This window comes from Streptopelia decaocto (assembly GCF_964273445.1).
Source record: "Streptopelia decaocto genome assembly, contig: HAP1_SCAFFOLD_1110, whole genome shotgun sequence".
Taxonomy (NCBI): domain Eukaryota; kingdom Metazoa; phylum Chordata; class Aves; order Columbiformes; family Columbidae; genus Streptopelia; species Streptopelia decaocto.
In genome coordinates, this window is record NW_028116538.1 from 8,291 (window position 1) to 24,118 (window position 15,828).

Consider the following 15,828-nt stretch of genomic DNA (forward strand, 5'->3'; position numbering starts at 1 on the left):
CCAGGAGTCTGGGAGGGACCCAGGAGTTCGGGAGGGACCCAGGAGTTCGGGGAGGGACCCAGGAGTTCGGGAGGGACCCAGGAGTTCGGGGAGGGACCCAGGAGTTCGGGGAGGGACCCAGAAGTCCGGGGGGGGACCCAGGAGTTCGGGGAGGGACCCAGGAGTTCGGGAGGGACCCAGGAGTTCTGGGGGGACCCAGGAGTTCGGGAGGGACCCAGGAGTTCTGGAGGGACCCAGGAGTTCGGGAGGGACCCAGGAGTTCTGGAGGGACCCAGGAGTTCGGGGGGGGACCCAGGCGTCCGGGCGGCCCACAATAACCATATTAGGTTGCTCTTTATTATATTGGGTTATATTAAAACTATATTTAATTTTTATTTTATACTATATTATAATTATATCGTTGTATTCTGTAGTGTATTATAATTATATATTGTGTCATTGTATGTTGCATTATCTTGCATTATATGGTATTATATCGCGTTATACTGTTGACTTTAATTAAAGTTAGTCATAATTACTACAGAGAATTGCATATTATTATAATTGTACCCTGTTATCATTATGCAATCGCTATAAGTCATATATACCATAATTACAATCATCATTATATCGCTTTAAATGTGCAAAAACACAACGGGTGGGGTCTCAGCCAATCAGTGCGCTCCGCACCGCCCTCTAGGCGTGGCTCCACCAATCAGCGTCATCCCCCCGCCCTCTGGGCGCGGCCTCGCCCCGCGGTGCGCTCGTCAATGAGCGCTGGTTCCCGCCCTCTGGGCGTGGCCTCTGTAGTGGCGCCACCAATTAGAGTTACGTCCACGCCTCCTGGGCGTGGCGGCGGCGCTCACGCCCCAATGAGTGCGCGGGGGGGCGTGGCCTGGGCTATAAAAGCGGCGTGCGGACCCCACCCCGCCCCGCAGCCATGGCGGTCGCGTACCGGGTGCGGGTCCGCACCGGCTGCCACCCGCTGGCCGGGACCAGCGACAGCATCGCGGTCACGCTCGTGGGGACCCGCGGGACCAGCCCCCGCACCCCCCTGGACACCTGGGGACCCGACTTCGCCCCCGGAGCGGTGAGAGGGGCTGCGGGACGCCTGGGTCCCCTTCCCGAACGCCTGGGTCCCTTCCCGGACACCTGGGTCCCCTTCCCGGACGCCTGGGTCCCCTTCCCGGACTCCTGGGTCCCCTTCCCGAACGCTTGGGTCCCCTTCCCGAACGCCTGGGTCCCCTTCCCGGACGCCTGGGTCCCCTTCCCGGACTCCTGGGTCCCCTTCCCGAACGCCTGGGTCCCCTTCCCGAACTCCTGGGTCCCCCTCCCCGGACGCCTGGGTCCCCCTCCCCGGACGCCTGGGTCCCCCTCCCCGGACGCCTGGGTCCCCCTCCCCGGACTCCTGGGTCCCTTTTTGGGGACACCTGGATACCCGAATTCCTGGGTCCTCCCCCCCCTCCCGAACTTGTGGGTTCCCCCGGACGCCTGGGTCCCTTATTGGGGGGGAAGACACCCGGATTCCTGGGTCCTTTATTGGGGACACCCAGACGCCCGGACTCCTGGGTCCCCTTCCCGGACTCCTGGGTCCTTTATTGGGGTGGGTGGGGCACGCCTGGGTTCCCTATTAGGGTGTGGGACACACAGTTTCCTGGGTCCCCTATAGGGGGGTGGGGGATACCCGGACGCCTGGGTCCTTTAATGGGGTGACCTGGACACCTGGGTCCCTTATTTTGGGAGGGGCTGGGTCCTTATTGGGGGGGTGGTGGGTACCCGGACGCCTGGGTCCCTTATTGGGGACACCCGGATGCCTGGGTCCCCTGTTTGGGGGTTGGGGGGACAGCTGGGAGGGACTTGGGGACGTGGGGCTGTGGCTGGTGACACTGAGAGTGTCCCCAGGGGCCGGTGCTGGTGACATCATAACACGGTGACGGTGACATCAGAATGCGCTGACGTCATAACACGGTGGCGATGACATCATAACATGGTGATGGTGACACGGTGGCGGTGCCATCACAACGTGGTGACATCATAAGTCGGTGATGGTGACGTCATAACACGGTGATGGTGACGCGGTGGCATCACAACATGGTGACGGTGGCATCACAACATGGTGACGGTCACATCGCAACATGGTGATGGTGACCTCAGAACACGGTGACGTCACAACACAGCGATGGCGTCATCAGGATATGGTGACGGTGACATCAGAACGCAGTGACGTCACAACACGGCGACGTTGACATCAGAACGCGGTGACATCAGAACATGGTGACGTCAAAACACGGTGATGGTGACATCATAAGACAGTACTGATGACATCGTAACATGGTGATGGTGACATCAGAACGTGCTGACGTCACAACACGGTGGCGGTGACGTCACAACACGGTGGCGGTGACGTCACAACACGGTGGCGGTGACGTCACAACACGGTGGCGGTGACGTCACAACACGGTGGCGGTGACATCACAACACGATGGCGGTGATGTCATAACAGGGTGATGGTGACATCAGAATGCGGTGATGTCATAACTTGGTGACGGTGACATCAGAACGCGGTGATGTCATAACTTGGTGACGGTGACATCAGAACGCGGTGATGTCATAACTTGGTGACGGTGACACGTTGACATCACCCCCCCCTTGACGATGTCACCCCCCACGATGACATCACCCCGGGGGGGGCGTGGCCGCCCCGTGACCCCGCCCCCCGCTGTCCCCCCCCCCAGTGCAGCGAGTTCCGGGTGCCCTGCCCCCGCCCCCTGGGGCGCCTCCTGCTGGTTCGGCTGCACAAATCGCCCTTCGGGGGCCTCCCCGAGAGCAGCTGGCTCCTGGAGACCCTGCGGGTGTGGCCGGAAGGGGCGGAGCCTCCGCCGGCCACGCCCCCGGCCACGCCCGGCCCCGCCGAGGACGACAGCGACAGTGACGATGACATCGATGATGACGACGATGACGACAACGACGACAACGACGACGGGGTGTCCGAGTTCTCGGCCCCGCGCGACCCCGATGACACCGAGGAGGACGACGGGGGCGACGAGGAGGAGGAGGAGGAGGAGGAGGATGAAGGTGACATTGACCTTGGGGACATCGGGGACGGCGACGAAGGGGACGAGGAGCAGACGGGTCCCTTCCACTTCCCCTGGTACCGCTGGCTGGTGGGGTACGGGCAGTGGGACCTGCCCGAGGGGACAGGTGGGTGACACCCGGACGCCTGGGTCCCTTCCTGAATCCCAAACTCCTGGGTCCTCTATGGGGGAGACTGTGGGAGAATCCCGAACTCCTGGGTCCCCTCCCGAACTCCTGGGTCCTCTATGGGGGAAGTTGGGGGAGAATCCCGAACTCCTGGGTCCCCTCCCGAACTCCTGGGTCCCCTCCCGAACTCCTGGGTCCTCTATGGGGGAAACTGGGGGAGAATCCCGAACTCCTGGGTCCCCTCCCGAACTCCTGGGTCCTCAATGGGGGAGATTGGGGGAGAATCCCGGACTCCTGGGTCCCCTCCCGAACTCCTGGGTCCTCTATGGGGGAGACTGGGGGAGAATCCCGGATGCCTGGGTCCCCCTGAACGCTGGAGTCCCCTATGGGGGGGACATTCCCGAACTCCTGGGTCCCCTCCCCGAACTCCTGGGTCCCCCGGACGCCGGGGTCCCTGACGGTGTCACCCCCAGCGAAGACACTGGCCCAGGAGCATCACCCGGTGCTGCGGCGGATCCGGCAACGTTACCTCGTGCAGCAGCGACGGCGCTTCCGGTGGGTCCCCCCCGCACTCCTGGGTCCCTTCCCGCACTCCTGGGTCCCCCCAAAACCCCCAAAAACTCCAACTGGGAGCCCCGAACTGCCCATTTCCGGCCCCGTTTGCCTCGGTGTAACATCACTTCCGGTCCCCCAGGCGCCTCGGTGCCACCTCTAAACCTCCCCCCCCTGCCCCCGCGACCCCGAACTTTGGTTCCTCCCTGAAATTTTTGGTCCCCTTCCCGATCTCCTGGGTTGCCCCCGTTCCCCACTCTCCACCCCGGACGCCTGGGTCCCCTCCCGAACTCCTGGGTCCCTCCTATCTGTCTTTCTCCAGGGGGTTTTATGAACCCAGCGGGATATTTAACCCATTATTCCCCCCCAGGTTGCCCCTATTTGCCCCCCGGGGGTTCTTTCTTGCCCCCGGGGGGGTATTTAACCCCTATTTCCCCCCCAGGTTGGCCCCGTACGCCCCCGGGCTGCCATGGTCCCTCCCCTTTGGGACCCCCCCGGACCCCGATCTCTGTTACTCGCTCCCCAAAGCCGCCGCCTTTTACCTGCGGGGGGGCAGCGGGTGAGTGACCTCTGACCCTGCCCTGACCTTGAACTTGACCCTGAACCACCACCCCCCCACCCCCCCCCCCCCTCCTCCCACCCAGGTCCTGCTGCTTGTGACCTGGAGTGACCCCACCTGACCCTGCCCTGAACTTGACCCTGAAGTTCCCCCCATCTCTGTGTCTCCCCACCATGGTCCCCAATGTCCCCACATCTCTCATGTCCCCCTAATGTCCCCCTGTCCCCATATCCCTGTGTCCCCCCAATGTCCCCCCATCCCTCCACTGTCCACATGACCCTCCAATGTCCCCACAATGTCCCCATGTCCCCACTGTCCCCCCATATCCCAAATGTCCCCATGTCTGTCCCCAATGTCCCCCAATGTCCCCGTGTCCCCCCAGGGTCCTAGAGCCCTCCCATTGTCCCCCATGTCTCCCCATTGTCCCCCCAACCCCCTCCAAAAATCCAATCGGGAGCCCTGAACCGCCCTTTTCCGCCCCCATTTGCCTCGGTGTAACATCACTTCCGGTCCCCCAGGCGCCTCGGTGCCATCTCTAAACCTCCCCCCTCTGCCCCCGCGACCCCGAACTTTGGTTCCGCCCCTCCCCGAACTTTTTTGGTCCCTTTCCCGGACGCCTGGGTCCTTTCCCAGGCTGCTCGTGTCCAAGCTCCGGGGGCTACTGGACCGTCCCCACTCGTGGCCCAGCATGGAGGGGCTGACGCGGCTGTTCCAGTGTCTGCCCTGCCCCGTCATACGTACGGACTTGGGGACATTGGGGTGTTGGGGACATGGGCGGATATTGGGGATACTTGGGACATTGGGGGACTTGGGGACATTGGGGGGGACATGGGGATAGTGGGGGTGTTGGGGACATTGGGGTCATTTGGGACATTGGGGACATCAGGGGTTGGGGGACATTGGGGAACTTGGGGAGACATGAGGACACTTGGGGACATGGGGGGACCCAGGAGTTCGGGAGGAACATGGGGGGGCTATGGAGGGACCCAGGAGTTCGGGAGGAACATGGGGGGTTCTGGGGGGACCCAGGAGTTCGGGAGGAACGTGGGGGGACAAAAGGGACCCAGGCATCCAAGGGACCCAGGCATCCGGGTGGGAGACACATGGGGGGACCCAGGTGTCTGGGTGGGATGTGGAGGGACCCAGGAGTTCGGGAGGAACATGGGAGGGACCCAGGCGTCCGGGAAGTGCCACGGTGGGACAAAAGGGACCCAGGCGTCCGAGGGACCCAGGCGTCCGGGCCCCGCAGAGTACGTGCTGCAGCACTGGCGGGACGACGCGTTTTTCGGGGCGCAGTACCTGAGCGGGGTGAACCCCGTCCTGCTGCGCCGCTGCCAGCGCCTGCCCCCCAACTTCCCCGTCACCCCACAAATGGTGGCGCCCAGCCTGGGGCCCCACACGTCCCTGCAGCGGGAGATGGAGGTGAGGGGGGACCCCCAAAAATTGGGGGGGACCCAGGAGTTCGGGGAGGGACCCAGGAGTTTGGGGGGGACCCCAATGGTTGGGGGGTAAGGTTGGGAGGGGACCCAGGCATCCAGGAGGGACCCAGGTGTCCGGGGGGAAAACGGGGAGTTTGGGGAGCAGTGGGGACCCCAGTAGTTGGGGGGGGTCTAAGGTTGGGGGGGACCCAGGTGTCCGGGAGGGACTCAGGAGTTCGGGGGGGTCCCCAATGGTTGGGGGGAACCCAGGAGTCCGGGAGGGGTGGGGACCCCAATGGTTGGGGGGGACCCAGGAGTCTGGGAGGGACCCAGGAGTTCGGGGGTGACCCCAATGGTTTGGGGGGGGTGTAAGGTTGGGGGGGACCCAGGCGTCCGGGAGGGGACCCAGGAGTTCAGGGATGGACACTGGAATTCTGGGGGGACCCCAATGGTTGGGGGGTGTAAGGTTGGGGGGGACCCAGGCGTCCGGGAGGGACCCAGGAGTTTGGGGGGGACCCCAGTGGTTGGGGGGTCTAAGGTTGGGGGGGACCCAGGAGTTCGGGAGGGACCCAGGAGTTCGGGGGGCACCCAGGTGTCCGGGTGACCCCCCCACCCCCCCCAGGCAGGCAACATCTACCTGGCGGATTACGGGGTGCTGGACGGGATCCCCACGGCGCTGATCCACGGGCACCCCACGTACGTGGCCGCCCCCCTGTGCCTCCTGCACCAGCGCCCCGACGGGCAGCTGCTGCCCATCGCCATCCAGGTACCCCAAAACGGGGGACCCAGGCATCCGGGGGGACCCAGGCGTCCGGGAGGGACTCAGGCGTTCGGGGACTCTGGGATGTGGGGGGGTCTGGGGGTTCAGGGTGGCTGCTGCCCATCGCCATCCAGGTACCCCAAAACGGGGGACCCAGGCGTCTGGGGGGGACCCAGGAGTTCGGGGACTCTGGGATGTGGGGGGGTCTGGGGGTTCAGGGTGGCTGCTGCCCATTGCCATTCAGGTAACCCCAAAACGGGGGACCCAGGCGTCCGGGAGGGACCCAGGAGTTCGGGGACTCTGGGATGTGGGGGGTCTGGGGGTTCAGGGTGGCTCCTGCCCATTGCCATCCAGGTACCCCAAAACAGGGGACCCAGGCGTCCGGGGGAGGACCCAGAAGTTCGGGGGGACCCAGAAGTTCGGGGGGACCCAGGAGTTCGGGGACTCTGGGATGTGGGGGGGTCTGGGGGTTCAGGGTAGCTGCTGCCCATCGCGATCCAGGTACCCGAAACGGGGGACCCAGGCATCCGGGAGGGACCCAGGCATCCGGGAGGGACCCAGGCGTCCGGGGGAGGACCCAGGAGTTCGGGGGGGACCCAGGCGTCCGGGGAGGGGTGAGGACCCCAATGGTTGGGGGGTCTAAGGTGTTGGGAGAGAGGTTATGGGGACCCCACTCTTTGGGGGGTCTCAGGTGTCTGAGGGGGGACATGGGTGCATGAGGGACCCAGGCGTCCGGGGATGGACCCAGGCGTCCGGGTGCAATGGGTTGACCCCCCCCATGTCCACCTATGTCCCCCCAAACTGTCCCAGCACCCCGGCCCTGACACCCCCAATTATTCCCACGGGGACATGGGTGCATGAGGGACCCAGGCATCTGGGTGCAAGGGACCCAGGCGTCCGGGGGGGACCCAGGCGTCCGGGGATGGACCCAGGCGTCCGGGCGCTATGTGGTGACCCCCCCGTGTCCCCCCCAGTTCTCCCAGCACCCCAGCCCTGACACCCCCATTTTCCCCCCTGGGACATGGGTGCACGAGGGACCCAGGCGTCCGGGTGCAAGGGACCCAGGTGTCCGGGGATGGACCCAGGCGTCCGGGTGCTATGTGCTGACCCCCCCATGTCCCCCCCAGCTGTCCCAGCACCCCGGGCCCGACGCCCCCATCTTCCTGCCCGGGGACCCCCCCGGGACGTGGCTCCTGGCCAAGGTTTGGGTGCGCGGTGCTGAGTTCCAGGTGCACGAGGCGCTGAGCCACCTGCTGCGGGCGCACCTGCTGGGGGAGGCGTTCGCGCTCTGCACCCTGCGCCACCTGCCCCCCCAGCACCCGCTCTACAAGGTACCCCAAAACGGCGGGGGGCAGGGACCCAGGCGTCCGGGTGGAGAGGGACCCAGGCGTCCGGGTGGAGAGGGACCCAGGCGTCCGGGTGGAGAGGGACCCAGGCGTCCGGGTATAGAGGGACCCAGATGTCAAGGAGTTGGGGACCCAGATGTCAAGGAGTTGGGGACCCAGGCGTCCGGGTGGAGAGGGACCCAGGCGTCCGGGTGGAGAGGGACCCAGGCATCCGGGAGTTGGGGACCCAGACATCCAGGTATAGGGGACCCAGGCGTCCGGGAGTTGGGGGGACCCCGGTGTTCGCGCTCTGCACCCTGCGCCACCTGCCCCCCCAGCACCCGCTCTACAAGGTACCCCCAAAACGGGGGGGGGGGCAGGGACCCAGGCGTCCGGGTGGAGAGGGACCCAGGCATTCGGGGAACCCAGGCGTCCGGGTATAGGGGGACCCAGGCGTCCGGGTATAGGGGGACCCAGGCGTCCGGGTATAGAGGGACCCAGGCGTCCGGGTATAGAGGGACCCAGATGTTGATGAATTGGGGACCCAGGCGTCCGGGAGTTGGGGACACAAGTGTCTGGGTATAGAGGGACCCAGGCGTCCGGGAGTTGGGGACCCAGATGTCAAGGAGTTGGGGACTCAGGCGTCCGGGTGGAGAGGGACCCAGGCATCCGGGAGTTGGGGACCCAGACATCCAGGTATAGGGGACCCAGGCGTCCGGGAGTTGGGGACCCAGATGTCAAGGAGTTGGGGACCCAGGCATTCGGGGGACCCAAGTGTCTGGGTAGAGAGGGACCCAGGCGTCCGGGAGTTGGGAACCCATGCAGCAGGGTATAGAGGGACCCAGGCGTCCGGGTATAGAGGGGCCCAGATGTTGATGAGTTGGGGACCCAAATGTTGGGGTATAGAGGGACCCAGGCGTCCGGGTGTGGGTGTCCCCTGGTTTTGGGGTGTGGGTGGGACCCAGGCGTCCGGGTATAGAGGGACCCAGATGTTGATGAGTTGGGGACCCAAATGTTGGGGTATAGAGGGACCCAGGCGTCCGGGTGTGGGTGTCCCCTGGTTTTGGGGTGCGGGCGGGACCCAGGCGTCCGGGGCCGGGGACCCAGGCGTCCGGGCGCCCGCAGCTGCTGCTGCCGCACACGCGGTTCACGGTGCACGTGGGGACGCTGGCGCGCAAGTTCCTGCTCAACCCGGGGGGCGTCTTCGACCAGGTACCATTTTGGGGCGCTTTGGGGGGGTTTCTGATGGATTTGGGGGGGATGTGCGTGGGTTTGGGGTCTGTTTTGAGTCCGTTTTGGGTCAATTTGTGTCTATTTTGGGTCTGTTGAGATCTATTTGGGTCCATTCCAGTTGGATTTCTCCCCATTCCGGGTCCATTTCTCCCCATTCCGGTTGGATTTGGTTCCATTCCGGTTGGACTTTGCTCCATTCCGGTCGGATTTGGCTCCATTCCGGGTCCATTTCTCCCCATTCCGGGTCCATTTCTCCCCATTCTGGTTGGATTTGGTTCCATTCCGGTTGGACTTTGCTCCATTCCGGTCGGATTTGGCTCCATTCCGGGTCCATTTCTCCCCATTCCGGTCGGACTTGGGTCCATTCCGGGTCCATTTCTCCCCATTCCGGTTGGATTTGGGTCCATTCCGGTTGGATTTGGGTCCATTCCGGTTGGATTTGGGTCCATTCCGGTTGGATTTGGGTCCATTCTGGTTGGATTTGGATCCGTTTTGGGCTGATTTGGGTCCATTCTGGTTGGATTTGGGTCCATTCTGGTTGGATTTGGGTCCATTCCAGTTGGATTTGGGTCCATTTTGGGCCGTTTTGGGTCCATTTTGGGCCGTTTTGGGTCCATTCCAGTTGGATTTGGGTCTGTTTTGGGCCGATTTGGGTCTGTTTTGGGCCGATTTGGGTCCATTCCAGTTGGATTTGGGTCCATTCTGGTTGGATTTGGGTCCATTTTGGGCCGATTTGGGTCCATTTTGGGCCGATTTGGGTCCATTTTGGGCCGATTTGGGTCCGTTTTGGGCCGATTTGGGTCCATTTTGGGCCGATTTGGGTCCATTCCAGTTGGATTTGGGTCCATTTTGGGCCGTTTTGGGTCCATTTTGGGCCGTTTTGGGTCCATTCCAGTTGGATTTGGGTCCGTTTTGGGCCGATTTGGGTCCATTCTGGTTGGATTTGGGTCCATTCTGGTTGGATTTGGGTCCATTCTGGTTGGATTTGGGTCCATTTTGGGCCGTTTTGGGTCCATTCCGGTTGGATTTGGGTCCATTCCGGTTGGATTTGGGTCCATTCCAGTTGGATTTGGGTCCATTTTGGGCCGTTTTGGGTCCATTTTGGGCTGATTTGGGTCCATTCCAGTTGGATTTGGGTCCGTTTTGGGCCGATTTGGGTCCGTTTTGGGCCGATTTTGGTCCATTCCAGTTGTATTTGGGTCCGTTTTGGGCGGATTTGGGTCCGTTTTGGGCCGATTTGGGTCCATTCCAGTTGGATTTGGGTCCGTTTTGGGCTGATTTGGGTCCATTCCGGTTGGATTTGGGTCCATTCCGGTTGGATTTGGGTCCATTCCAGTTGGATTTGGGTCCATTTTGGGCCGATTCGGGTCCATTCCAGTTGGATTCGGGTCGGTTTTGGGCCGATCCGGGTCCGTTTGTGCTGACCCCGCGTCCCGCAGGCCGTGTCCCTGGGCCGCCGGGGGCTGCTGGCGCTGCTGGCGCGGGGGCTGCGGTCGCTGCGGTACTCGGCGCTGGTGCTGCCGCGCGACCTCCGGCGCCGCCGCGTCAAAGACACCCCCGGGTACCACTTCGGGCACGACGCCGCGCAGATCTGGGCCGCCATCCGCAGGTGGGACCCAGGCGTCCGGGAGGGACCCAGGCGTCCGGGAGGGACCCAGGCGTTCGGGGGAGGGACCCAGGAGTTCGGGGGAGTCACAAAGAGCAAAGGGGGACCCAGGAGTTGGGAGGGGTCACAAAGGGCAAAAGGGGACTCAGGAGTTCGGGAGGGGACCCAGGAGTTCAGGGGGGAACCAGGAGTTTGGGAGGGGTCACAAAGGGTGAAAGGGGACCCAGGAGTTCGGGGGGGGGGGGACCCAGGAGTTCTGGGGGGGGACCCAGGAGTTCGGGGGGGACCCAGGATTTTGGGAAGGGATCCAGGAGTTCAGGAGGGGTCATACAGGGTGAAGGGGGACCCAGGAGTTTGGGGGGGGGGACCCAGGAGTTCTAGGAGGGACCCAGGAGTTCGGGGGGGACCCAGGAGTCCGGGAGGGGTCACAAAGGGTGAAGGGGGACCCAGGCGTCGGGGAGGGACCCAGGAGTTCGGGAGGGGACCCAGGCGTCCGGGAGGGACCCAGGCGTCCGGGTGGCACCCCCCCCGTCCCCGCAGGTTCGTGCGGGGGGTCGTGTGTCACTATTACTCGTGCGACGAGGCCGTGCGGGGGGACCCCGAACTGCAGGCCTGGGTGGCCGAGATCTTCCGGCGCGGCTTCCTGGGGCGCCAGCGCTCAGGTGACCCCCCCGATGGGACCCCCCCCATTGGGACCCCCCCCCGGGACACCCCATTGGGACCCCCCTTCCCCATTGGGACCCCCCCATGGGATGCTCCCCCCATGGGATGCTCCCCCCATTGGGTCCCCCCCCATGGGACCCCCCCCATGGGACCCCCCTCATTGGGTCCCCCCCCGTGGGACTCCCCATGACCCCCCCCATGGGAAGCCCCATGACCCCCCCATGGGATTCCTCCCCATTGGGACCCCCCCCATGGGACCCCCGCCATGGGTCCCCCCAGGTGACTCCCTCATGGGACCCCCCCGCCCCGGCTTGGGACCCCCCCCATGGACCCCCATGGGATTCCCCCCATGGGATTTCCCCCCCCATGGACCCCAATTGGGACCTCCCCCATTGGGACCCCCCCCATGGGACGCCCCGTGACCCCCCGCCATGGGATTCCCCCCCATTGAGACCCCCCATGGGAAGCCCCATGGGACACCCCATGACCCCCCCATGGGATTCCCCTCCATTGGGGCCCCCCCTCCATTGGGACCCCCCCATTGGGACCCCCAGGAACCCCCCATGGGACACCCTGTGACCCCCCCCTCATTGGGACCCCCCTCATTGGGACCCCCCTCATTGGGACCCCCCTCATTGGGACCCCCAGGTACCCCCCATGAGAACCCCATGATCCCCATGGGACCCCTTGTGACCCCCATGTGAACCCCCATGAGACCCCCATGGGACCCCCCAGGGACTCCCCATGACCCCCGTGGGACCCCTATGGGACCCCCTATGGGACCCCATGGAACCCCCCCCCGGGATCCCCCCATGTGACCCCCCGTGTCCCCCCCAGGTGTCCCCTCGGCGCTCACGTCCGTCCCCCAACTCGTCACCTTCGTCACCACCATCATCTACACCTGCTCAGCGCATCACGCGGCCACCAACAGCGGCCAGGTCAGCCCGGACGCCTGGGTCCCCTCCCGGACGCCTGGGTCCCCCTCCCCGAACTCCTGGGTCCCCCTCCCCGAACTCCTGGGTCCCCCTCCCCGAACTCCTGGGTCCCCCTCCCCGAACTCCTGGGTCCCTTCCCTGCACTCCTGGGTCCCCCCCGAACTCCTGGGTCCCCCTTCACTCTTTGTGACTCCCCGGCACTCCTGGGTCCCTTCCCCGGCACTCCTGGGTCCCTTCCCCGGCACTCCTGGGTCCCTTCCCCGAACTCCTGGGTCCCCCTTCATTCTTTGTGACTCCCCCGGACTCCTGGGTCCCTTCCCGGACTCCTGGGTCCCCCCCGAACTCCTGGGTCCCTCCCCGAACTCCTGGGTCCCCCTTCACTCTTTGTGACTCCCCCGAACTCCTGGGTCCCCCCCCCCGAACTCCTGGGTCCCCCCCCCCGAACTCCTGGGTCCCCCCCCCCGAACTCCTGGGTCCCCCCCCGAACTCCTGGGTCCCCCCCGAACTCCTGGGTCCCTCCCCGAACTCCTGGGTCCCCCTTCACTCTTTGTGACTCCCCCGAACTCCTGGGTCCCCCCCCCCGAACTCCTGGGTCCCCCCCCCCGAACTCCTGGGTCCCCCCCCGAACTCCTGGGTCCCCCCCCGAACTCCTGGGTCCCCCCCCGAACTCCTGGGTCCCCCCCGAACTCCTGGGTCCCTCCCGAACTCCTGGGTCCCCCTTCACTCTTTGTGACTCCCCGGCACTCCTGGGTCCCTTCCCGGACTCCTGGGTCCCCCCCGAACTCCTGGGTCCCCCTTCACTCTTTGTGACTCCCCGCACTCCTGGGTCCCTTCCCCGCACTCCTGGGTCCCCCCCGCACTCCCGGGTCCCCGCGGTGTCTGGGGGGGTCCCCGTTGTGACCGGTGTCCCCGTTGTGTCCCCAGTTTGAACTGGGCTTCCCCCCCAACATGCCCCCGGTGCTGCGCGCCCCTCCCCCGCGCAGCAAGGCCCCGGTGGGGGAGGGGGAGCTGCTGGAGACCCTCCCCCCCATGGACGCGGCCGCGCGGGTGCTGGCCGTGCTGTGGGTGCTGAGGAACGAGCCCCTGGACATGGTGAGACCCCTCCCCCACCCGCCCCTCCCCCATCCCACCCAACCCCCCCCCAGCCCTGACCCCCCCAACCCTGACGCCCCCACCCATCCCCCACCCACCCTGACCATCCCCACCCAACCCCCACCCAACCCTGACCCACCCATCCCCCACCCAACCCAACCCCCACCCAACCCTGACCCACCCACCCATCCCCCACCCATGCCCCACACACCCATCCCCCACCCCTGGGTGCTGTGGGTGCTGCGGAACGAGCCCCTGGACATGGTGAGAGCCCCTCCCCCACCCCTGCCCCACCCATCCCCCACCCAGCCATCCCCCACCCAACCCTGATCCACCCCTCCCCCACCTACGTGACCCTGCCCATCCCCCACCCCACAGCACCCATCCTCCACCCACCTCTGCCCTGTCGCCCATCCCCCACCCTGCCCCACCCACCCCCAATGGGACCCAGGCGTCCGGGAGCTCCCTGGAAAGGGGACCCAGGCGTCCGGGAGCTCCCCAAAAAAGGACCCAGGCGTCCGGGAGCACCCTGAACAAAGGGACCCAGGCGTCCGGGTGACCCCCGCTCTCCCGCAGCGCCCCCTGGGGCATTACCCGGAGCAGCACTTCACGGAGGAGCAGCCGCGACGCCTGATTGGTCGGTTCCAGCGCCGCTTGGCCGCCATTTCCCGCCGCATCCGGGACCGGAACCGGCGGCTGGAGCTGCCGTATCGGTACCTGGACCCGCCCGACGTGGAGAACAGCGTCGCCGTCTGAGCGCCCGGACGCCGGGGTCCCTTTTCCAGGGAGCTCCCGGACGCCGGGGTCCCTTTTTCCAGGAGCTCCCGGACGCCTGGGTCCCTTTTTCCATGGAGCTCCCGGACGCCTGGGTCCACTTCTTTGGGTAGCTCCCGGACGCCTGGGTCCCTTTTTCCAGGAGCTCCCGGACACCTGGGTCCCTTTATTGGAGCACTCCCCGGACGCCTGGGTCCCCTTTTCCAGGGAGCTCCCGGACGCCTGGGTCCCTTTTTCCATAGAGCTCCCGGACGCCTGGGTCCCTTTATTGGGGAGTTCCCGGACGCCTGGGTCCCTTTTTCCGGGCACTCCCGGACGCCTGGGTCCCCTTTTTTGGGTAGCTCCCGGACGCCTGGGTCCCTTTTTTGGGTAGCTCCCGGACGCCTGGGTCCCTTTTTTGGGTAGCTCCCGGACGCCTGGGTCCCTTTTTCCGGGAGCTCCCGGACGCCTGGGTCCCTTTTTCTGGGGAGCTCCCGGACGCCTGGGTCCCTTTTTTGGGTAGCTCCCAGACGCCTGGGTCCCCTTTATTGGGGAGCCCCAGGACGCCTGGGTCCCTTTTTCCGGGAGCTCCCCGACGCCTGGGTCCCTTCTGGTGTGGGGGTCTGTGGGTCACAGTGGGTGTTGGGGGGTCCCCCGGACGCCTGGGTCCCTTTCGGGGTCTCCCGGACGCCTGGGTCCCCGCGGGGCGGGGGAGGGAGTTGCTGGACTGGTCTGTACTGGGAGCTGTTACTGGTGTCAATAAAGGTGCTGAACTGGGGGAACTGGGACGGCCCTGGTGACTCAAACTGGGGGGGACTGGTCAGACTGGGGGGGACGGGGAGGGGCCAGTTGTGTAACTGGGGTGAACTGGGATGGACTGGGATGTTGTAACTGGGGTGAACTGGGATGGACTGGGATGTTGGAACTGGGGTGAACTGGGATGGAACTGGACTGAACTGGGGTGAACTGGGATGGGGCCCAGACCCGGTTGTGCAACTGGGATGAACTGGGATGTTGTAATTGGGGTGAACCGGGATGGACTGGGATGGAACTGGGATGGACTGGGGTGAACTGGGGGGAACGGGGATGGACTGGGGAGAACTGGGATGAACTGGGGTGAACTGGGATGGAACTGGGATGACCTGGGGTGAACTGGGATGTTGGAACTGGGATGGACTGGGGGGAACTGGGATGAACTGGGGGGAACTGGGATGAACTGGGGGAACTGGGATGAACTGGGATGTTGGAACTGGGATGGACTGGGGTGGACTGGGATGAACTGGGATGGACTGGGGTGAACTGGGATGGACTGGGGTGAACCGGGATGAACTGGGATGAACTGGGATGGACTGGGGTAGACTGGGATATTGTAACTGGGATGGACAGGGGTGAACTGGGATGGACTGGGATGGACTGGGATGGACTGGGATGTTGTAACTGGGATGGACTGGGGGAAACTGGGGTGAACTGGGATGGACTGGGGTGAACTGGGATATTGTAACTGGGATGGACTGGGGTGAACCGGGATGAACTGGGATGGACTGGGGTGGACTGGGGTGGACTGGGATGTTGTAACTGGGATGGAACTGGGATGGAACTGGGATGGAACTGGGATGGAACTGGGGTGGACTGGGGTGGACTGGGATGGACTGGGATGGACTGGGGTGGACTGGGATATTGTAACTGGGATGGACTGGGGTGAACCGGGATGAACTGGGATGGACTGGGGTGGACTGGGGTGGACTGGGATGT

At 64.8% G+C, this 15,828-nt stretch overlaps 1 protein-coding gene across 1 annotated transcript; it reads left to right on the top strand.

Annotated features, from left to right (window-relative positions):
- The first annotated feature begins 2,634 nt into the window (after positions 1 to 2,634).
- Positions 2,635 to 14,849, top strand: LOC309452156 (polyunsaturated fatty acid lipoxygenase ALOX15B-like). The gene is made up of 10 exons (XM_082076833.1): positions 2,635 to 3,180; positions 3,654 to 3,735; positions 4,175 to 4,291; positions 4,925 to 5,028; positions 5,541 to 5,713; positions 6,332 to 6,475; positions 7,597 to 7,800; positions 11,174 to 11,295; positions 12,134 to 12,234; positions 13,900 to 14,849. The coding sequence occupies exons 4-10, from the start codon at positions 4,980 to 4,982 to the stop codon at positions 14,208 to 14,210; spliced, it is 1,104 nt and encodes a 367-aa protein (XP_081932959.1). The 5' UTR covers positions 2,635 to 3,180; positions 3,654 to 3,735; positions 4,175 to 4,291; positions 4,925 to 4,979; the 3' UTR covers positions 14,211 to 14,849.
- Positions 14,850 to 15,828: the final 979 nt, after the last annotated feature.